The sequence below is a fragment of the Monodon monoceros genome, unplaced genomic scaffold (assembly GCF_005190385.1).
Source record: "Monodon monoceros isolate NGI ecotype Baffin Bay Population unplaced genomic scaffold, NGI_Narwhal_1 Super_Scaffold_13, whole genome shotgun sequence".
Classification (NCBI taxonomy): Eukaryota; Metazoa; Chordata; class Mammalia; order Artiodactyla; family Monodontidae; genus Monodon; species Monodon monoceros.
This window is the reverse complement of record NW_021703769.1, coordinates 1,674,974-1,688,815: the sequence shown is the minus strand read 5'-3', so window position 1 is coordinate 1,688,815 and position 13,842 is coordinate 1,674,974. Positions and strand designations below refer to the sequence as shown.

The window sequence follows — 13,842 nt, the reverse complement described above, 5'->3', positions numbered from 1 at the left end:
CTGCGACCGGCACGGAGATGGCAACGCTGGGCTGAAGGTCCAGGCCCTCAGTGCGGCTGGGGCCCAGTGTGTCAGGGCCCCCGGGCAGAGACAGGCGTGCTCGCCACAGCCTCCCCCTGGAAGCTCCTGGAGAACGGCTCCAGCAGGATGTCAGCCCCCGGGCAGCGAGGTGGGGTGGGCACGGGGGACCCCAAGCGCCAGCCAGCGTGGCCTCTTCCCGCCACGGGCTGCACCCCCCAGCCCCATGGGGCTGACCCACCCAGAGCAATGGTTTCCCCCTCCTGTCTGAACTCCGTTATCCGTGTCCTCCTTTCACTCTCAAAAAAGCTGCCGCTGAGCAATCACTGACCCGTCAGCCCCGCGGCCACCCTGGTAGACCCTGGGCGCTCCCACTGCCCGATTTCTCCCGGTGACCCAGTGCTTTGCCACAGGCAGGCCACAGCGCACACGGCCCCCCTCCCCGCCGCCCCCAGGGAAGGAGGCAGGGCCCCCCCCATCCAGCCCAGCCGCTCCCACCTGCCTCCTGCACAGCCCTCCCCACTCCGGCCACACTGCCGCCCGCACTGCAGCTCCTGACACGCTTCCCCACCCCAAGGGCTGGCTCCGCACCGTCTTCAGCCTGCCCCCACACCGCCCTCCGGCTCAGTGCCCTCCAGCTCAGTGCCCGGCCCCCAGCAACCTCCTCCAGGGCCTGACCACACACCCTCCTTCCCCCGCTGCACTCTTCATCCCCAGGTACACGTCCAGGAGCCACCTCGAGCGCCAGGAGGGGCTGTGCTGAGTCCGCAGGCGCACCAACAGCTCAGGGTGACTTGGACACGGGTGACAGCCCGGCGTGATACAGTGGGCCAAAATATGTTAAAATTATTACTTTCATCTTGTCATACACTCATGTTTTTTGTCCTTTTTAACTGCTACTGGAAACTGAACTTTCTGTGTGGCTCACGTCACGTTTCCACTGGAGAGCCACGCTCTAAAATCTCCCATCTTTCAGAAACAAGCCCAGAAACAACCAAAGAGACTGAGACTCCTGAGACTCCACTTGCATGTGCCCCACCGACAGTCCCCAAGCACTGTCCTGACACCCCAAGGGCCCTTCTCACCTTCCCCCAGGCTGGCCCGTTCCGGTCACCAGCCTCCAGGGCCCAGCCCAAGGGCAGCTCCGTCTTCACCTCCCTGCCAGGTGTAGACACTCACCTCCTTGACACACTCCTGACCCCACACCTGCCTCCCCGCCCCGAGGGCCCCCTTCTTCCCCCATCTCCTCTGCAGCTGCATCCACCTGTTCCGCCATCAGGCGTCAGAAGGTCTCAGAACACATCTGTGGGCGCTTCTTTCCTCCCTGGCTATCCTGCCCGTCCCCCAAACCAGGCGAGCACACCGACCCCCTGGTTTAAAGTACCATCCCTCTTTCAGGGACCCTCCCTTCCAGGTCCCCAGCCCTGAACCCACTTCTGAATTTGACTCACATCTCAATTCCCGCCGACACTCACTTGGGCATCTAGTGGACAACCCTAACTCAAGCGTCTAGAAGCAAGTGCGTGAGTTTCCATAAGCAAATAGCTGGCCTGTGCTCAGCATACCCCACACATCGCTGGGAAGCGGCAGCACTTCCTGGGCTGGCGGTTCCTCCCACGACAGGACTGTGCCCCCTGCTCCCCCACTGGAGCTCAGCATATCCCACACATTGCTGGGAAGGGGCAGCACTTCCTGGGCTGCGATTCCTCCCGCGACAGGACTGTGCCCCCTGCTCCCCCACTGGACACCCCAGCAAGGTGACCGGGGCTGAAGAAGCTGTGGGGTCCCCAGGTGACAAAGGACCGCCCGCCCTACAGGAGGACGACTCCTGCACCGCGACACCCGAGGAGCCGAGGTCCCAGAAGACGGCCCACAGCACGGCTCTCTCTGCAAAGTTATGGCAAAACCAGACACACGGTTCAGCAACCTTCAGGAAGACGCCACAAGCAGGTAGGAAGGGGAAACGAGGGTGTGGTGGCCACGAGTGGGGACAACAGCTGCCGCGGCCGGAGAGGTGGGGGCCAGACAGTCACGTGGGAGGTGTGCAGGGACCCAGCTCTGCTGCCAGGGGTGTCACAGGTGCTTATTAAACTGTTACATGACCAGAGACCATGACTAATTCACGTCTACACATCTCAGATCCAAACACACTTATCCTGTCCTCCACTGGTCTCCACCAACGGCTTCCTGAAGTCTCGGCCTGTCTACTGAGCGGACAGACCACAAACACCCCCAAGCCTCCTTGACTCAGCGGCGAGCACGTACGCCACGCAAGCGCCACGCTGATGCTGAGGTCAAAGAGGAGCAACACACAAGCCACGCTACCTGCCCTCAGGTGTCCCTGCTTTGCTAACGAGACCACAGTCAAAACCAACTGGTAACCCACAGGAAGCCCCACCTGTACGGGCTCAGAGCCACCTGCCCCGCTGCTGGGACTCAGTGAGAGACACGCGAGACATGCAGTCCTGAGGAAGGGCCTGCTCGGCCTTGGGGGCCACAGACGCCAGGGTCCAGGAGCAGCGCAGGGGCTGGCGCCTGATGACGGGCAGAAGCGTCCGGAGAGTGATGTTCTCGGCAAAACGAAGAGCGGCCGTGACGTACGGCTGTGACCCGGGCGCTGGCTGATGAGGAAGAAGGCAGGCATGGGCTTCCCTGGTGGTGCAGCGGTTAAGAACCCGCCTGCCAATGCAGGGGACATAGGTTCGAGTCCTGGTCCGGGAAGATCCCACATGCCGCAGAGCAACTAAGCCCGTGCGCCACAACTACTGAGCCTGTGCTCTAGAGCCCACGAGCCACAACTACTCAGTCTACATGCCACAACTACTGAGCCTGCACTCTAGAGCCCGCGTGCCACAACTACTAAGCCCGTGCGCCACAACTATTGAGCCTGTGCTCTAGAGCCCACGAGCCACAACTACTCAGTCTACATGCCACAACTACTGAGCCTGCGCTCTACAGCCTGCGTGCCACAACTACTGAGCCCACGTGCCACAACTACTGAAGCCCACGCACCTAGAGCCCGTGCTCCGCAACAAGAGGAGCCACCGCAATGAGAAGCCCGCGCACCACAATGAAGAGTAGCCCCCGCTCAGCGCACTAGAGAAAGCTCGCGCGTGAAGGAACACACGGCACAACACAGGTGGTAACACAGATCCGAGTGGTGTCCCTGCACAGCCTCGAAAGTGGGCTCACACCGGGCCCCACCCCACCTGCTTCCTGCACACGGTGTACTCCTGCCGTCCGGCCGTGCTGACCCGGAGAATGGAGCCCAGATACTCTCCGCCTGCTCTGCCCGTGCCCACGCATCCCTGCACTCACCTGTCCCACCCTGCTAAGGCTAGACCGGAGACACAACACTTGTCTCTAGGGAAGCAGGTCCCCAGCGGGTCGGCAGCCCACACCCACACCAGGAGACTCTGCTGGCGGCCCCGAGGTCACCAAGCCAACAGCACCCCCAAGCGCAGCCTCAGAGCCCCCCGCGGAGGCGCGTTTGCAAAGCCCCCACAGCTCCAGGACCAGGACGCTAGGCGGCACCAGGCAGCCGTTTCCCAACTGCTCAGCGTGGAAGGGAAGCAGGGGTCAGTCCACGAGGGCCCAGGCCAGGCACCGAGGCCAAGACCCGCACGATCACTGACAAGCTCTGGCTCAGGGCTCTCTGCCTGCCTGCCCGTGGCCCAGCTGTAGGCTATCTTTACTACATCACCCGAGGACTTCCAAAGTGAGCATTCTGAACTGAGTTTCTTAAACTGCCAAACACATAACTAAGTGGCACCAGACCTGACTTGTTATCTAATCAGTCCAAAGCAGCAGAGAAAACTCTGGAGCCTCCAGAACTGAATATAACAGACAGAACCTCTACTTTGAGAAATTACACCAGGGGAGGGACTGGCTAATGACACTGCATCTCAGAAATGACATAACACTCGGCCCACTCCTGCCCTCACGCACTGACCTACAGTGGTTCAGCAACACGACCCCATCAGAAAGGCACTCCCTGAGGACAGGACCACACTGCTTCAGCACAAAGTCGGACCTGAACCTGGTGCTCAGTTAGTGCTTGCTGACCGACGAGCGCCCAGCTCTCAAACCACTGCCCTGGCCTGCGGGGCCACGAGTAGGGCTGCTGACTGCCCACCAAGACAGCCCCCGGACACAGGCTGAAGGAGCCCACGGCCTCTGCCATCAGGAGAAAGGTCCTGGGCCTCAAGGCCAGGGTGCCTCCTGACCGCTCACCCTTTCCAGCCAGCAAGGTGGCCTCGACCGGAGCACCTGTGGCCCGTGCAGAGAAGAGCCCGCGGGCGCAGTGAGGGGCCTTTCCAAGCCGGGACCGCAAAGCACAGCTGCTGCCACCCCGAGAAGCCCACGGCCCGGGCACTCCACGCCCTCCCGCACCTGCGTCTCCAGAACGGGTGGCGGGCACACTCACCCTGGGAACAGCCTCTCGCCATGTGGATCTTCCCCGTGAAAAGCCTGGTCCCTGAGCATCAGCCGTTTCAAGTCGGCACAGCCATGAGGGGTGCACAGGAAGGAGCAGGCACCCTGGAGGCCTAGCCGGCCGGCCTCTCTCTGGGCCCAGCCCCTCGGTAACTGGCCGCCGGGTCCCTGAAAAGCCACTCACCTCCAGTCTCAGCATCTTCATCAGGGGAGGTCACCTTCACAGGACCAACCGGCTCCAGAAACCTACAGACCCCTGCATCCCTCCATCTGCACATGGCAGGAAGTCGAGGACTGCAAATCACCTGAGTTCATCAACTCACGCACCGTGTCAAAAGTAATGATGTTCATTCTAAGCCATTTTCATAAATAAAACGGCAAAAAGGCCAGGGAATGGCACTCCCTCAATGACAAACGTCCGACATCACAAAACACTCTTAAAAGAAGTGCCCCATGTCTTTCTTCCCCAAAGAAGCATTCAGGGCCACCCTTTCCTCCTGACCCTCTGCCCGCCCCAATTCCGCCCCAGCAGGGGGCTGCCCACTCCCCACCTTCTCCCAGGAGGCAGCCCTCACTCGCTGGGTCTACACTGAGGCTCCCTTGGGGGTGACCGTCCACAACCAAAAATCCCATCGAATGCCATGACTCCCAAATTCCGACCTCTTCCAACGTCTCTCGCAAGCTCCTGCCTTATATTTAACTACCCACCTCTGATGTTTCCTCTGGGAATAGGCATCTCAAACTTAACGTGTCCAAACACACACATCTGTCCCCACCCTCACTGCCCACCCAGGGAACGTTCCACCTTCTCCCGTGTCATTGTGGTCCCGAATCTCAGTCCCTCTGGGACTCCCTGGCCTTGAGCCTATCAGCAAGTCCACAGCGCTCCACCCTACGCCGGCACCCCAGGCCCGGCTACCTGCCCCCGCCTGGACGCTGCCCGTCCTGCCCTGGCCACCTCACCCCTGGCCACAGACACAAAGTGCTCTCACAACGCAGTTCGGATTCTACCGCTGCGCTGCCGAAAACCCTCCAAAGCCTTCCCAGCGCACCTGGAATAAACTCAAACCCCCAGCACACCTGGCTACACGGCTCTTTAGCCAGCCAGCCCCCACCCATCCCCCGTGGCCCCCCCACCCCCGCTCGCCCACTCCGGCCCAGGAGCCTCTCCCTGACCTGCCCTCGGGCCCCTGCACTGGCTCCCTCCTCTGCCTGAACCCAGGTCCCGGGTGGCACGTGGCTCCTTTCTCATCACCCAGGTCTCACTCGTCTGCTCGGAAGGCCTTCCCGGCCAGCGGCACCTGCTGGTCCCTCGTCCACTCCTCCATCAACTTAGGGTGAGAAACCCTGCCGAGGCTCCGCTTGTTCGTTCGCTGCCTGCTGCCCAGCACGACGAAGCACCCTGACAGCAGGGGCTCTGTGGAACTGGGGGCCCCCAGCTTGGACCCCGGCACCACAGCAGCCTGGCTCACTGGCTCAGTCCACACCTGGAAAGCATGAGTGTGATCGGGCCGCCCTCTCCATCAACACCTCCACCAATCAAGGGGTTTAATTAACCTCACTTGGTTGAAAAAAATGTGACGTAAAACTAGATACAACTGTCTAAAGAAGTCTTTAGAACGCTATCGATTTCTAAAGAGTCGTATTTTGGCCACGTTTCTAAAAACCATGGTTTCAAAAGCGTAAATGGTCGAGCTCTTCAGAAGACAATCTTTATCAAAGACCTGAAAGTGCTCAGCCCAGCAGACGCACACAGAGTGGACACAAGGACAGCCACCTAAGGGTCATTCATGACAGGCCAGTGCACATCAGCACAGCAGCCTGTCACAGGGGCCTGCGACGAAGTGTTGGCCCGAGGCAGTGGGGAACCAGGCGGACAAAGGGAACTTCAAAGGTCACTGAGGGGTGGGAGCTGCACTCCAGACTCACGCAGGAGAAGGTGGGCCACAGGGCCCCTCTCTTTCCAAACTTCCTAAAGGAATAAATCTAATTTTATGATCAGAAAAAACAGGTGAGGAAAGGAGTCATTTTCAAGTGACTAAGGATTTTAATAACACAGTTACATTTGAAAATCCATCAAGAACGCTTCCTTTCTAATTCTTCAAGTAAGTGTCGTGGTACCTAAGATGCTACTATTTCACAGCATCTTTACAGATCAAACAGGCACGCATCAGGCCTGTCTCTCATGTGCTGGGCTCACTACCACCCAGCGTCCGTCTGCATAAACCTTATGAAGGTGAGCTCCCCTGTGAGAGGTGTAAAAAACTCCTTTAAACTCCTTTCCTGAGCAGCTGTCCACATACTTCAGCACGAAGTCTCGGAGTGGAGAAGCTGCCTTCTCGCCTTCCCCCCGTGATGCTGAGACACGGCCGTGTGAGTGGTGTGCACTGCCCTCTCCCTCCCCGAAGCTCACAGGCTCCTCGCTGACCCCACAGGCCTCTCTGCCCTCTGTGGAGTGTCCAGCCAACACCTGCCACTCCGACCAGCGGACACACACCTGGCAGGCCGCGCCCAGCACTGGGGAGGAGGGCTTAGATCTCCTGGCTACTAGAGTCCCGCCCTGTCCACTTGGTGTCTACTCAGCCCACTGACCACCCCCCCCAAAACAAGTCACTTGAGAGCTAGAACCTTCTTACCGCTTGCCCCTAAGTTCTAAAATATGACATCCAATTTGATACGGTCGTAAGAACCGTTTTAGGATTTCCCCAACCTCTAGAGCTAGAGAACATTCGGAAACAAGCCCTGGAGGATACTAGTTCCCCAGTGTCAGCGCGGATATCCCGCGTCCTCCTCTTCACCTGGTCACACGTCTCCCGAGTTTGGGCTCAAAATCAGCGTGCATGTCCCTTCCTCCCAGGCCATGTGGAAGAGGCAGAAAGTTCCCATCCAGGTTCTAACTTCAGGAGGGAAGGACAAAAGTCCACCTCAGCTTCACAGGGCTGCAGAGGGGCTCTGCACTCACAGGCCCTGCTTCAAGCCCCGCTCACGATGCCCACGCCAGGAGGGTGGGGAGCTCCCCCGGCCTCCATCCACGGCCTCCATCCACGCCCATGCAGCAGCACGGACAGGCAGGCAGCTGGACAAGGAAGCCGGACAAACAGGGGTGACGTCTATGCACTTCTCAAATGGGGGCGGGGGAGGAATCTAAATTGTGGACATTTTTTGTATCTCTTTGTTTACTAAAGGTTTTAATTCCTTGGTGTAGCTATTCGAGGATATATAAAATTCAAAATTTTTAAGACTTCCCTGGTGGCGCAGTGGTTAAGAATCTACCTGCCAGTGCAGGGGACACAGGTTCGAGCCCTGGTCCGGGAAGACCCCACATGCCGCGGAGCAACTAAGCCCGTGCACCACAACTACTGAGCCTGTGCTCTAGAGCCCGTGAGCCACAACAACTGAGCCCACGTGCTGCAACTACTGAAGCCCGCGTGCCTAGAGCCCATGCTCCACAACGAGAAGCCACCGCAATGAGAAGCCCACGCACCGCAACAGAGTAGCCCCTGCTCGCCGCAACTAGAGAAAGCCCGTGCGCAGCAACGAAGACCCAACGCAGCCAAAAATAAATACGTTTATTTTTTAAATTTCAAAATTTCTTATTCAAAGCGTGCATAGCCCTACCCTAGAAATATAAAGTTTCCAATTTTCAATCAGGACTTTATAGCACTTGCTCTACTTCACAGAGCATTAAAGAGCAATTATTCTAAGAAAGAAGCTCTGAAGTGCGTGCATTTGTAATTTACAGGCCAGGAGCCAGGGTCCCCTCAGGCCCAGCAGGAAACAACACAGTTCAGTCGCCCGCCAGGCGCACAGCACCCAGGGCAGAGGGTCCTGCTGCAAACAGCTCCCCTGTCCTTTGCTTTTCTTACTTAGTTCGACTGTTTTATTTACTCTCAAAGGCCTGATTAAATAAAAGGCTGCCGACCTCCAGCCTGAGACAAATTTCAGAGGTGAGAGCTCTGAACGGTGACTGAATCAATCAAGACAATCAAGAAAATCTGAGTCTCCTGCTTGCTATCAACACGAAGACAAGGAAAAGTGCTTCTGAGACCTATGCAAATTACCCCAAATCTCAGGCAAGTTTCTCCAGAGTCCTTCAAAATCTCTGCTTCAAGATTTTCAAAAACGGTTTTAATTATGTTTTGATCAACTCACATACGACTAGTGATTTATGAAAAAGCTTTCTTAAAAGGTATCATTTAAGATGAGGAAAGCTTACATTTACACTGAAACGGGCTCGGGAAGCATGTCAGGAACCACCGCCATCTCATTACGACTTCAAGGAAACAGACAGGTGCACCGCTGCTCTTTCCACTGAGCCGCTTCCCCCCAGGGCGGGGTCTGAACCGAGCCGCTCCAGTTCCGATCAAACACCACTGCGGGGGGCGGGCAGCGGCCAGAGCCCAGGCTCCACCCCACAGGCTAGGGGGGCGAGACAGCCACCCCCTAGCCAGGAGACCACTTTCCCAACTGCTTCCTTCCAGAGCCCTCGCAAATAAGGACGCACCCCTCATGCAGTGGTACTCAGAAAGTTGTCTCTTCAAACTCTGGTGATTCCGCCACAAGGACAGGGCCCACTGCCCTGGAGCGCAGTGAGAAGAGACACCCCGGAAGGGCCTGAGGGACCCCTTTCCTGGCTGTTGCTAAAACGTGAGAACCACCAGCTCCGAAAGACACCCACCTACGTGTGCAACATCATCCTGATCAGTCCACATCACCAAGACGGCTACATCCACCCTAAAGACGATGGGGACAGCCAGGTTCCAAGGTGGGACAGAGAAAAAGGAAGAGTGACCGCCTGCTTGCCCGCCACGGGCCTCGCCTCCAAGCCAGCGGTGTGGAAGCAAACTCAGAGACACCACCTCTGCTACGCTAAGCAAAAATGCCCAGTGCTGGCCAGGTACAGCTCCCCAAAAGTTTTTTTTTTTTTTCAAATGTCACTGTTATCTAAGGATGTCAAGAGAAAAACTCAGTGAAGGCCTTTGGCCTAAAGTGAGCCCCCTGCCCAGGTCCACTCTCTCTGCAGACAGCTGCACCCCCTTGTCCCCCATGGCTTCCAGGACATGTCCCCCAGGTCTATGGCCCACCTGTGATGACAACCTCAGCAACTTTCTCACAGAACCAGAGCTGGCCACCACACCAGGCTCCCTGGTCACTGAGAACCTGTCCAATCTGGGCATGGTTCTGATGGGAATAAAACTGTGTTTTAGACTTTGCTACATCTACAGCAACATACTGCTTGGAAACCAGTGACAAACATAATGAAGCTGAGACAGCGTGTGAATAAACGCTACTTGACAGTGGTGCGTACCACTCCTCCCAATGCAATTTCACAGTGCTTCACAAAATGGTCAAGCTCACTTTCCACCTGGGGAAACTGAGACTCCAAAGAACCATATATTCTGTCCCAGGTCAAGAGTGCCCTCAAGTAACAAAATCTAAACTTCTAAGAACATCCCTTGTGCCAAAGCACTTCTGCCAAAGTCAGCCACCAGACGTCCAGAGCCCAAAACTCTGGGGCTGCCACCCGGCTCAGGATCAGCCTTCCCAGAACTCAACCCTGTCCACACAGCACAGTCTGCTACCCTGGACTCTTTTTCCCCTTTCCCCACTATCCAATAATTCTATTCACCAAGGACGGGAACCCCTGCCCTAGACCTCAGCAGCCTCAAGAGTGTCCATCTTAAGCCACCAGCCCCATGCAAACATTCCCGAAGCCCAGGTATGGAGGAAAGGTGTTCTATCCCGGAATGAGAACCGACACTTCAGCCAAACCTTAGACCCACAGGAGAACAAATTCTCTGTGAAAGCAGAACAGACAGACATACACTACTGAAAATGCAAGAAAAGATAACCTTTAGAAATAAGCATCTCTAGCGTAACATCTATCTCAAAAGATCTCTTGAAACCATTTGCGCACACGCCAATTTTGGTATCGTATTACTTTTCTCTCCTTTCAACTATAATAATAATGTTACTTCGATGTTATGACTATTCTAAGCTGTACAGAACTAACTAGTGCTTTTCACTGTTCTTGGGTCCACTGCCTTTGCTGCAACAATCTCTCTGAAGGCTTATGTGTTCTTAACATTCCCCACAGCAGATAAAATTGAAACTCTGGTACCCTTAAGTGAGTAAATTAATTACAATAACATCAACGTCTCTTTACAAACCTGTCCTGACAAGGAATATCGAGACTGAGTTTACTGAAACCAAGTTCAACACGTGCTCACGGTGGCTGTGAGGATGAAACATGCAAGGCCTGACTGGCCCTCAGGGACTCGGTGAAACCTCTGTCCCTCTGTTTCCCCCCTCGGACTCTGACCTACAGGGAGGGAAGGCACTGGGAGGGGCAGGCCTCTCTCACCCACACTCCAACTGCCAACAGTCTGTTACTTCACTTGACACCTAAGTGTAGCTTTGAAAACCCTGCCCACCCCTAATGCCTGAGTACTAACAAGAATGAGTTATCATCCAAGCAACAGTTATTTTTACAAGTTAGTTCCACCTCCACTTTGTACATTTTTATGATGAAAAATTTCAATGAAAAGGAAGCATCAAATAGAATTTAATATTTTCTGATTGACCAATTATACGAGGTAACTAGAATATTCGTAATCTGTCACTTTGATTTAAAGAACTAATCTGTGCTATTTAAAAGAAGGCATTCTGCTGTGGGGCACTGGTAGTAATTTTAACTATACTTTTTGTGCTTTTTCTGTTACTAAGGTGAGGAGCAGAATTAATCAGCGCTCCAGATCAGTAGATCGACTGTGGGGGGAGGGGAGCATGAAGAGATGAGTGCGGATCTTTTATTTTCTAGAAAGCATTTGGCCCCTTTAAAGCACAGCTCTCAGCATTTGTCACCCAAATGTCAACATGAGCTGTTCTCAGCTCTCACACGTGGGACTAATGCAAAGACTCGTGAGAACTCAGGCAAAGAGTCAGCGCTTTTACAATTTTCTTCAAGGAGTCACCTACTTGTCACATGCAGACATCTCTAACACACCGCTAGCACAGGAGATGAGAGGGAATCCAGGGTCAATCACAACGACGATGACAGAGGTGCCCTTTCCAAACCACAGCTTCCTCCCCCCAGAAGAAATAAGGTAGCGAAGGCTTCACCTACGCAGAGGCCCAGACCAAGGGGATCCAGTCAACCCCAAACAGCCACACCTACAGGCACCATCCAGGCAGGCCGGGGTGGGAGGGGGGGGACGGGGGACACGACGATGGCCTCCGCCCCGCCCTGGGAGCCAGGCACAGCGCGCCAGTCTCGCAAAATTTACTGACGAGCTCACACCAGTTTTCAATAACAAAAGTGCAGCGCATGGAACCGGCCTTGCTAGGAGCGAGGAAGGTGCCGAGGACCAATGAGGAGGTATTTTAGTAAGTAGGTAAAAAGTATTTTGACATTTTCCATAATGTGCTACAACCACGAATTCTCTTTTAAACGTTACTGAAGATCAAACATATCCTCCACTAAAAGGTCAAAAGACACATAATGAGCAAAACACAACCTTTAATAAAACCCTCCTACAAACTCAAAAACAAACTGTGCTGTAAGGGGCAGCCCGCACATCTCCAGTAACTTACACCCCCCCTTCCCTCACAGCAGGGGGGCTCCCACAACCACCCAAAAACGCTGCTCTTGGCTGGAGCCTCCCCTCCTCCCACCCGTGTGACATCAGGTCCTTGCCAGACTTCACCACGGCTCCAAACCTCACAGCACTTTGACAGCAAATCCTTCCTTCCAAGACGCTGAAATCCTCTCAAGGTGACCAACCGTTCTTTTCCGAAAGCATGGGGGACACAGGCACAGGACGTGCTGTTTCTACTACTCCTGTACGGCGGCACACGTTACTACACAGCAGGGGAGGAGCGCTCCGAGTCCGCGCAGGCGAGGCGGAGGGCATGGAAAGGAAGACAGGGAGCCTCCAGTGCTGGAGTTTCTCTCTGCCCAGGAAGCCCGAAACAAAGCAGCGGGACACGTAATGCTGTGGGGGACCTTTCGCTGGCGAACCTAAAGAGCTGCCGAGATGACGGGAGATGGAGCGTGGGGTCAAGGAGGCTCGCGGTCCTCCTGCACCGTCTGTACCTCCGAGGGACCCGCTGATGGGAGAGCACGTGCCCACCGCTGACTTCACTGGTAATAATCAAGGTAACCGGCATCCTCTAAGTGCGGACACCGTGCAGAACGACACCGTGCCTACGAGGAGTGCTGAAACACGGCTGCAGAGCAGGCGTGAGGCAAGGGCTCCGACCAGGAAGGCTGTGTGCCCCGCGACTCCTCCAGGCTCACCTGGGAACTCTGCCATCCTGGTGTCAGCAGGGCAGCGAAAGCTTTCCGTGCAGCCTTGCCCAGCCTCGTGGAGGGGGCGTCACTCCGCTGACCTCACCAGGAAAGGGGGGTCCCTAGCCCACCGGCAGGGGACACCAATCACAGCCCACCATAATAAACGAGGAGAGTTCAATGAGGACACAGACCACATGCCTGATCCCAGAAATCAGAGAGGGAAGTGCCAAGCATGGGAAAGCCACAGGCCCAGGCTGAACAACCCAGTAAGTTGTCCCCGGAGCACCAGCTGCTACTGCTCTCCACCGTGCGGGGACTGGGCAGGGGCACGCAGGGCCAGGAAGGGAGCAAAGGACCCGCTCGCTGGACTGGCAGTCCTGGCAGAGAAGCTCTGCAACGCAAAGGACTAAGCTGGAGCCAAGCACTGCACCAGGTAGGAGGCCCCCACTGCCACATCACACACACACACCCGCACACACACTCGCATGCCCAGGACCGTCCCGCGCCGGGGCAGAGGCGCACCCCCGCTAGCAGCAGGCCCACGCAGGGCCCATGACCTCCGCGTCCTGCCAGCCCGACAACTTCCTGGACGCCCAGCTGCGAGGCACGAACGCACTCGCCCGGCGGCGCGGCCACTCACCTGGGGGCAGCTGGAAGTTCTGGATGTTGGTCGGGTTCTGCGGCGGCTGCGGCAGGCGTGGGGCGAGGACCGTGGGCGTCAGCGTGGCCCGGATCCCGCCGGTGGTGGCCGAGGGCGTCCTGGGCAGGCTCTGGGTCACCGCGCTGGTCGAGCCCTTGGGCAGCCCGGTGGGGGTACCGGGGGCCGGCGGTGGGAGGCCGGCGGCGGCGGCGGCGGGCAGAGCCCCTTGCATAGTTGGCCCGAGGATCATGCCGGCCCCCGCGCCGGCCGGGCAGCTGGCCGCCAGGGTCTGCGGCGGCGGGGGCGCCGGCTGCAGCGCAGTCTTGGGCGAGTCGGCCTTGACCACCTGCGCGGGCGCGGCGGCGGGCCCTGGCTGACTGTTGGCGGCGGGCACCGGGGCAGAAACGGGCGCTGGGGCCGGGGCGGGCGCGGGGGCGGGCGCGGGGGCGGGCGCGGC

General features: G+C 56.9%; 1 protein-coding gene across 1 annotated transcript in view; it reads right to left on the bottom strand.

Annotated features, from left to right (window-relative positions):
* Positions 1-13,842, bottom strand: part of TAF4 (TATA-box binding protein associated factor 4) — a gene marked incomplete at its 5' end in the record, with an annotated part of 70,186 nt that extends 56,344 nt beyond the window's left edge. Inside the window, one exon of the mRNA XM_029219870.1 lies at positions 13,386-13,842. Coding sequence (XP_029075703.1) covers positions 13,386-13,842 — 457 coding nt within the window. The remainder of the gene's footprint in view (positions 1-13,385) is intronic.